Raw genomic sequence first — 9,554 nt, 5'->3', positions numbered from 1 at the left:
TAGCTAGAGTGGTGTGTAAACGGTACTCCCTAGCTTCTACTCCCTTGTCAGTATTTCTTGCACATCTAAACAAAATTCCAGTTTAGTTAACGTGCATTAGAGTTTTTTTTTAGCAAAGGGCAAGAGCTTTGCCGGTCAACTTCAATATAAGTAGAAGAGAGTTGTGTGGTTAATTTCGGGAAACCGACGTGAAACCAAATGCGAAGAAGAAACACTAAAATTAATGAACATACTAGAGCTTGGAGATATATAGGTCGAGACCACAGATTTAGTAAGCATGGAGAAGTCCAAATTTAAACTTTGCGCTGTAGTTTTCTCCGGTTTCTTTTCATCGCTCATCATCGAGGACCTACCGGCATTTTGCATCATCTCGTCATCGATTAACTCGAAGTATTGAAGGTTGGCCTAGAAACGGGATATATGCGGGATCCCACACATTTGCATCCCTAATAGGGTTGCAGTGGCATAAGTCATAGCAATATTTGAGATATGTCATCAGAAAACATGTCATATTCTCGTGATGGTCAAAATTGTTCACAAAAGATCACGACAATATGTTGAAAACAACATGTCCTTTCAAACGAAGGTAGTGGTATATCAACACGAATGACGGATTAAAAAGTGCATGATCTTGAAAGCAACAATGTGTCCTCAGATAAATTAACCCTTTCTCGAAAAAGTTAACCCCAAGTACGGTCCATGAATGTCCCCAACTCCATTCGGGTTACAAGATCCCTATTGGAAAACATTACCAAGACAAAGTGAGAAGCGAGGGGATTGACGGCGTCGATTTAATGTCAAAAACATTGGCGCCAAGGAGAAAAAGGCTCATTGCATGCAAGGAAACTAATGTCGATTTGGAAATAGATGGAAACAGAGTAAATTAGGGCATCTCCAACAAGGTGAGTCAGCGGTTACTAAAACATAACATGGCAGCTTTTTGATGATGTGGATGAAAAAAGAAAAGTAAAGAGAAAGAGATGGTTTCTTCCTAGAGAAACTAGTACTACACGGAAACCAATGTCTAAGTAACCACTAAATCACTATTGGAGAATGAGTTGTTACTTAGCATCATGTTTTTGTCGGACCAACACCAAAAGATAAACAATAGATATCTTTTGAGTCTTAGTAACAATGTGAAGAAACCATTTGTGGGAGAGGTTGCTACTATCTTTGAGTTTTGTTATTCTTTCTCATCTGTATCAGCCTTAGTAATGGCTTGTTGAAGATGTCCTTATAGAACAGTGGCCTTGGAATCTCCAATTTCTGAGATCTAGAAAGAAAGGAGTGTTGATCAACATCTATCATCTTTTCTCATATAAGAAAAAATAGAAACGAAAGATCCTAAAAACACACATAGGTACCATGGGCGTGTCCTTGCTTTCTTGCAGCCTTTCAGGCATGCATGCGGTTGCATGCATGGCTCCCCGGCCAGTTCAGCGAAACCCTAGCCATCCTCTCTCTATGCCATTTTGCGAGCTGGAGGGCGGGCATGAGGGGATGGGAGTTGCTAGTGAAGAGAAGGCGCTATATATCTAGCTGGGTCCCAGGGAGAGTTTCCATATAAAGTGGCAAGTGCAAGTGAATGAGATCGCTGATCGAGCTAGCGGCCGTATTGCGGTGAGAAAAGGGGAAAGGGAAGCAAGCAGCAACAGCAGCAGCTGGTGCAGTTGGCTGCTAGGCGCGCTGCGAGCAGTAGTGTCTCAGTGTCTGGTGCAGCAATTACAGTTACAGGGCGCCCCCTTGTCTTCTACCTCTAGCCCCCGGCCTCCTCACATGAGAACCCAGGCCAGGCCAGCTGATACGCCTCTGCCTCTGAACTAACTGCCACCTCGCCATGCAAATCTTTCACTCCCCCGGCCGGCCTCCCCTGTGTCCTTTCTCACTGTCCTATCTTGGCCGTGCCATGGAGCTCGTGCTGGATGCTGCTCTGCCCATATGCGCGTATACACACCCCTCTTCATGATTCAAGCCCATGCATGGCTAAACAAGCCCTAAGCCACCACTCCATATGTTTAGCTGCCCAACTTTGAGTGGAGCACATGGTTTTATGTTAGAGAAAATTACGAAGAATCACCACATTTGAGGCGACGTTCTAGAAAAACCACCTTTAAAAAAATCAAATCAACACCGATTTTGAGGATACATGTCACTCTGAACACAAATCTTTCGGTTGAGCACGAATTGACAAGAGAAAATGGTGATCTAATGGTGATTTGGGGATACAGGTCACTCCAATTTTCTTTTCTCGGGATACTTGATTTTTCTCTGCGATTTACTATGTTTCTATATTGGCATTTTTATATATGCACTTTGCAATTGACCTCTCTTGTGCTTTTACATACCTTTGTTTTGAGAAAGAGAAAATGGTGATCTAATCTCTTGGTGTGTGCAAAAAAAGATTTGCAATATTGACATTTCATCCGCAAATTCTTAAGTATTCATGCTAGGTTTTCAAGAGTATAGAGTGTTAAAAGTCAACTAAAATAACTCTAGACAAGAGAGAAACAGGCTTTACGGATAGTAGGAGAAGTCAACACGGGAGCGGGCAAAGAGCTGATTAATCAGGAGACATACAGCCGCCTCATGCAGCTAGCTACCCTAGCTCCCAAAGTAGACTATGACTAGATAGATGATGAACTGTCACAATATTAGTACTATCACTAGTACTCCATTAATTTACCTTTCCAAAACGAACTGTCACGATGTTGTCCATTGATTGCCCCAGCATGCATGCAAGTGTCACCTGCCGATTCGATCTCCTAGCTCTGCATGCATGCAGAGTGCCAAAGTTTGGCTGGGCTTAATCAAATTCATATATAAGTACGGCAAAGCCAGTGCATGGCAATAAACTATATGAACCAACTTGCATGTAGGGTATATGCGAACGAATGCACTCATAAATCACAAAGCCAAGAAGATGCAGATAAAAGCACCTGTACTTCTACACATAAAGCACTTAATTATACTTCTACACACATAAAGCACTTGATTGTACTTCTACATATGGCATTATTTCAGTATCCATGAGGTCTCTCACTTGTGCACAGCTAAAGCTTCACAACAAAATATATGTCTCATATTTTGCATACACGAACACAACAGCAAGCTCTCCAAAGGCACTTTTTACTGGGCATCTGATCAATCTGATCTAGGAGTACTGCCGGAGTTGTAGATCTCTTGATCCCAACAGCACAAATATACAAAAGATAACTACTCCAGCTAGCTTTGTCTCTCTCTTGTTCTTCTGCCTCTCCCTGATCTACCCTAAACTCCCAGTAGTACTTGACAACAGCATGCAGTGAACCATCCTCCTGCATGCTGCGTGCTATGGCTATGTCTAGATCTCAAAGGCTAAGTAAGCTTGCATGCATGCACCTGTAGGACCCTTGCTGGCCACATCTTTTGCTTTGTGTGTGCATATCCTTTCTCAACTAAATACCCAGCCAGGGCTTTGTAAGAGGTGCCCTTGTCTTTATTACTCTCTCTCTCAAGATGGATGCAAAGCAAAGGACACACATAGCCCTAGCTATTACCTATAGCTATACATGGGTACAGATGTGTGTTTGTGTAGTGTTTCCTACACGCACTCTAGCTTGCACGAGATCTAAGGAGAAAGAGGAGGTGGCTTACTCCATTTAATGATCCATTGCAGGGAGGGAGAGATATCAGGAATCAGGTCAGGATTCATTCAGGAGGCGCCTCAGCCGCTCAGCGTATCTGTTGCTGGTTGCAAATAGATACACGGTGCAGTGTTAAGAGTAGTGCTGTTGTGGGGCTTCTTTCCCTTTTTTCTGCCTTGTGTGTAGTTGATAGTGACCTCTACACTCTCAAACACATGCATACATACCAGATACACACATGCATTTGCGCTCTCTCTCTCTCTCTATCATACTAGCATACACTAGAAGATGAAGAAGGGACCAAGGGGACAAGAGAGAGAAAGAATAGCAACACATGAACACAACTACAGCTTCACTTTGGATAACAACCATCACAGAATCCAAGAATCACATTTGCCCCTTGTGCACACACACATGTACAGCAGCAGCATCTTAGAGAGAGAGAGAGGTGTATGATCTAGGGGTTGTAGGTGGGTATGAATGTGTGACAGGAGAGAGAGAGAAAGAGACGGCTGTGTGCAGAGAGAGGAGGGTGAACTGACAGAGAACTTTCAGGCTTCCCTCTCTCTCCCTTCCCTCCACCTAAGCTCTACTGCTAGTACTACTCCTACTGCTTCTCTCACTCTCTAGTCTCTACACACCCCAAACCAACACTTTAAAGACAGCCTTTCCCCAAATGCATTTGATGTCCCCAAACTGCAGTGTCTTTTTGCTTTTGTAAATCAACAACAATACTCCTCTCTCTCAGTCTCTCTCAAATGATCAAGTCAGTAGTACTCAGTACACTGAACCCCCACCATCCGATATATATCCCCTTCCTTTTCCTTTCTCCTCCTTCCCCTTCCAAGATCTCCATCGCATCATAAGAGTGTTCAGTTGCTTTCTCTTCTCCTCACACCCTACCACTGCTCTCTCTTTTCTCTCTGCTCCACACCATGTAAGGAGAAGCCTCTACAAGCATAACAACTACCCCCTCTCATCACTTTTTTCTGTGTCTTGTTGAATTGTTCATCTCCATGTTTTGTACATCTGTTCTGAAACACTATTGCCCCAGGCAGCTGTGTTTCTCCTCTTTGTTTTTTTCTCTTCTGCACTTGACAAACAACAACTACTTCTTACATATAGTATATTATTGTGTATTTTTATCAGATAGATCCTGTTGTCAAACTAGTATGCATATGTTTGGATCTCCACGAACAGCTCTTTTTTTTTCTAGTACTGCATTTTTTTTTGTTCTTCATGTTTGGTAGTTGCGTGTTGCATCTTGCTCTTTTGAGTTCATGTAGTTGTGTGAATCTGCAAGAACTAATTAATCTCTCATGTATTTGAACTGACCAACTTAAAAGGAGACAAGAAGGTAGCCCCTTGGACTTGAACAACCTGCCGGAGGAGTACGGCAAGCAAGCAGCGCCGGTGGAGAGTTCAACGACCACCGCCGCATCCAGCGCCGACCAAACCAGTAAGGAACTCCCAAACATTGTCGATCTGACTACCAACTTACATATAATCCCTCAAAACTTGCATATAATCCTAAAGATTTTTTTTGGGTCGATCTTCTAGCTTGCCAGGAAGCACAAGATCTCTAGATGTGTCTATGAGTGCGACAATGACGTACTCGGCTGCAAAATGCATAGATTTGAACTGAAGTTGTTAATTAATCTGCAGGGACAAAGAAGAAGAGCGGCGGCGGCGGAGGGAAGGAGAAGGAGGAGGCCGGCAAGGTGTACGAGTGCAGGTTCTGCTCCCTCAAGTTCTGCAAGTCCCAAGCCCTGGGCGGCCACATGAACCGCCATCGCCAAGGCAAGCTAGCCCAGGAACTCTACATTACTACATGTGATCCATCGATCATGCAGTCTCTCTTCTCTGCTAGCTCGTCCATAAACATGAGAAATTCCATTGGCTCGACCCTAACTTGCTGAATTTGTTTGTGTGATGGATTCAGAGAGGGAGACGGAGACCCTGAACCGCGCCCGGCAGCTCGTCTTCGGCAACGACACCCTCTCCGCCGTCGGCGCCCAGATGAGGTACTACCACGTCCCGATCGTTCGTCGATTAGGGTTTCTCATGGACGGCCGCCATTAAATGTGATTTCTTTCTTTCCTTTGCTGCAGTTTCAGGGACGTGAACATGGGAGGCGGCACCGCAGCTCCGTCAGCCTTGCTGGGAGGAGGCTTCAGGGGCGGATCGGATCAGCCGTCCGATCCCAATTACCGGCGGATGGATCTGCAGCCGGTGCTCTCGCCCTTCCCGCCGCCGCACCCCCATTACCGGCAGTTCAGGAAGGCGCCACAGATGAGCTTCCCGGCGCCGACCACGTACCCGGCCCCACCCCAGCAGCAGCCCGCCATGGCCGGCTGCGGCGACTACGTCATCGGCCACGCCGTCTCCCCCGGCGCCGCCTTCTCCTGCTTCGGCGGCGCTCCGCTCGCCGCGACCTCGCCGCCGGCCATGGCGAGCGTGCAGCCGGCGGACAACGGCGGCGGCTGCAACTGCGGCTTCGGGTGCGGCCACAGCAGAAACATGAACTAATGCTTGCCTTTTGATGATGATTAGTGTAAAGAGCCAAGAAGTCTTGTTAAGATTAAGTTTCTGGACACTGTCAAAGGGGGTCGGCGGATCGATCGGTACTGTTCCAAGAGTCTAGCTTAATTGCCTTGAAATTCTACTAGTTCTAAGTATTGGTTTCTATTGTGTTTATTTTGGCTATATATGCATGGAATTGTAGAAATTGGCCATGTTTTCTCTGATGCTATTAATTATTTCGAAATAGATGTTATACAACTTGTGCATCTGTTCATTGTACAATCTTTTTTTGTCAATCAAGCAAACTTAAGCATAGTGGAGTGAGTAGTAGCATTTAACTGGATTAATTTCTCACAAGAAAAATAATGCTCGCATGTTTTGTACTTAATACACAGTACACATTGGTACTTAAATCTCATCCGTTTATTCTGAACATAAGTTAAGACTGGATTATTCTGCAATCCTTAGATTCCCTACCTAGCTACCTGGAGTACGTACGGCACTACTAGTGCTATAGCAAAACACAGTCAATGCCGTGAGCTCAGAAGAGCTTGGCGTGTCACTCTCACACTGAACTGATTTGACACGGGCGCCAAGTCAACCAAGGCAAAGATGGCAGAATTATTATGAGCTGATGCAGAAAACAATATGCTACTACTACAATGGAGTATACGTTGGATTATGGACAGTGTGCCGTGTTCTCGAAAAACATTATAGGGACTGTGGCATGCACATTGACCGCTGTTTCTTTGATGGGACAGGTAACTTTCTTGCCTGCTGTTGCTAGCTGCGCATTAATTTCTGGTACATTGGCGCTATCATTTCTAAAATGATCACCAACAAAAGTCAAGGCCCTTACTAAAACAAGGCTGGGTATGCCGGTCTATATATGCTTGCAGCTAATCTGTATTGTAATTTCTTTTTCCGTGGCCACTTTCACTGTTTTGCTATTTTTTAGGCCCACGAGAAATTGTTGTTTGCAGCCAGAGGCTGAAATTATTGGCAATTTTTGGTGTGTGGAAGTACTATGAAATTGTCTGCGTGCCCGGAATCTTGTAAACTCAAACATGTGTACATACAACAATAATGAAAACATATACACACGTCAGTACCTACGAGATACTTTTGTATAGTTTACATAGAAACTTTGGTTATTGATTTTAATTAATCCTTCAAAATTTGGCGATTTGGTTGTCAAATTTTTACGGAATGCATTCATAAATGTGCATCTAATTTTGTAGGAACCCCGACATGAACTGATCAAACCTTATTTTATTTTTTCCTTTCCTTTACAAGTGATCCAAAGATATATGATCTTTCAAAATAATGTCTACACACGCATGGTCAGCTTGAAAGCAAAGTACTATGTGGTTATGCCTTTCATGGACCAAATCTACATAAACTTGTTTTAGAGATCGTGCGCTCCAAGATGATTGTTCTATTTTTTTTTTGGCATTGCTACAATTCCAAGAATATACAAAATGTGGTGGATTGAAACTTTGGTGAAAACAAATACAAACCGACATGCAAAAAAAAGACAATATAGAGCATTACATGTTTTTTCTTAGCTGGCAAATACATTTTTTCACAAAAACAATAGTTCCATATATATATATATATATATATATGGCATTTTTAGGATGTTTAAAACCTTAATTAAAAAACAATTTTGATATGGTAAAATGAAATTCAGCGAAGATTGATATAGGCGGTCTTAAATTTTCTTGTTTGGATAAATATACAATCTCATAATGCTCGTACACAATCACATGTTCTATAGTTTTGCTTCACGTCAACAATATTCAGGGTAAGAAGACATGCGAAAATTAATTTGAAAATATATAATTATTTGTAAATGCAAAAAATCCAGTGTACGTGCAAGACTACTAGTACGAAAATAAATGTAGCACCAGAGCCCAACAGCTAGCCAAATTTATGTTATCAACTATCTATCACTTGGATATACCTTGGGATCAAACTGAGATATGATGTCGTTACTTTCACTATACAGATCTTTATGGGTATTTCTTAGTATTTTTAATTATTGTTCTATTAAATAGGTCTAAAATACTCAAAATTAAGACTAATGAAATAATTTGATTAGCAATCTGCTCAATAAACACAAAATAGCAAATAATTTCAAACCGACAACCTTTCTCAGTTTCTCTGGCTAATTAGAAGGGTACGTGTTTAAAGCTGGTGGGAAAAAAAGAGATCATGTTCCTCTGATTAAATTGAAATTATTTGGGAACACAAGTCCTATATTTCACACGTGTATATGTTAGTTTCGTTATTATATTTAATCTAATGTGACATCCAAATCCAAGCTAAAGTATTTCAATTCAAGTATTGGATACAAGTTTGATCTCCTCCTTCTACCTCCAGGCTCACTAGTAGTCCGAAGGTAAATCCGTAGATAACTTTAATTCAAACAACTGGATTTGAACATTTATTTCAAACGATCAAATGTCAAACATAAATCTATGGACCTAATTTGCATAATTAATTAGTGGAGTAAAACTGGTTTGAACATTCATTCCCTTCACTCACGTTTGTAAGCTTCTCCAGCTCCATCCTCATCCATCCATCCATCTCAACGATGCGTCGATCTACCCCTAAGCCCCTAACCTATACTACCTAGCTAGCACTAGCTAAAGGTCCGCTGTGGGTTTGCAGCAAGCTAGCCAAGCTAAGCTATAGCTATAGCCCACAAACACCCTGCATCCGTCGCATGCATGTACACAGAGGCCAACCAAACGACTGGTGTGTGCTTTGGGCTTCTCGAGATACACATACAGATGTATGCACTGATGATACATGCACACATCTACACATGTGTACATAGTACTCGAGCTACCGTTCGAGTTGTCAAAGTAAGCACGCCTGCCTGCCTAGCTTAAGCATGCTGCTCGATCGATCGCTTCCCATCTCGATCCATCGACTCCATCTCTGTAGCTTTAGCTCTCAGTCCTACTAGCTGTAAATCAGTGACCGGCCAGGCTAGCGAGCTGCTGCACTGCAAATGCCAGCCCTTTGTCTGAAGCAGCCGCCGGCCTGCACCTGAGATCGATCAATACCTCTATTTTACTTGGTTTTTGTAGTAAGGAGAAACAAAAGGACCTGGAAACCTTTGCAGTTGGCAATGTTTGGGTGTTTATGCCAAAGCAGCCAAGCATGCGCATGCACGGTTGAGTTTACACATGGAGTAAAATTAAGCTATGGCTTAGCTAGGGAGAGCTTTGGCATGCAGGTTGTTGGTAGCCCTGCCCAAGCCTTGCTAGCTTCTGAGGTGTTGCTGCCCTTCTTCTTTTTATCTGGCCTTTAGGTGTAGCTAGCTAGCTGCTGTGCGCCGCCCCATTTGGCACGCGGATTAACAAGGGGAACGATCCAAACACATTCAAACAAACC

At 43.1% G+C, this 9,554-nt stretch overlaps 1 protein-coding gene across 1 annotated transcript; it reads left to right on the top strand.

Annotated features, from left to right (window-relative positions):
• Positions 1-4,282: 4,282 nt before the first annotated feature.
• On the top strand, positions 4,283-6,414 carry LOC100827969 (zinc finger protein STAMENLESS 1). Its single transcript, XM_014898998.2, has 5 exons — positions 4,283-4,560; positions 4,970-5,082; positions 5,289-5,423; positions 5,566-5,647; positions 5,735-6,414. Coding segments are annotated over exons 1-5 (750 nt in total). The 5' UTR covers positions 4,283-4,558; the 3' UTR covers positions 6,153-6,414.
• Positions 6,415-9,554: the final 3,140 nt, after the last annotated feature.

The sequence above is a fragment of the Brachypodium distachyon genome, chromosome 2, assembly GCF_000005505.3.
Source record: "Brachypodium distachyon strain Bd21 chromosome 2, Brachypodium_distachyon_v3.0, whole genome shotgun sequence".
NCBI lineage: Eukaryota > Viridiplantae > Streptophyta > Magnoliopsida > Poales > Poaceae > Brachypodium > Brachypodium distachyon.
The sequence above is the reverse complement of the archived record's forward strand: the minus strand, read 5'-3'. Positions and strand labels throughout refer to the sequence as shown.

Bases quoted from the DNA above. Each gene is read 5' to 3' on its own strand.
- LOC100827969 (XM_014898998.2), top strand. The intron at 5,083-5,288 runs GTAAGGAACTCC...ATTAATCTGCAG, and splicing joins ATCCAGCGCCGACCAAACCA to GGACAAAGAAGAAGAGCGGC. The intron at 5,648-5,734 runs GTACTACCACGT...CCTTTGCTGCAG, and splicing joins GCCGTCGGCGCCCAGATGAG to TTTCAGGGACGTGAACATGG.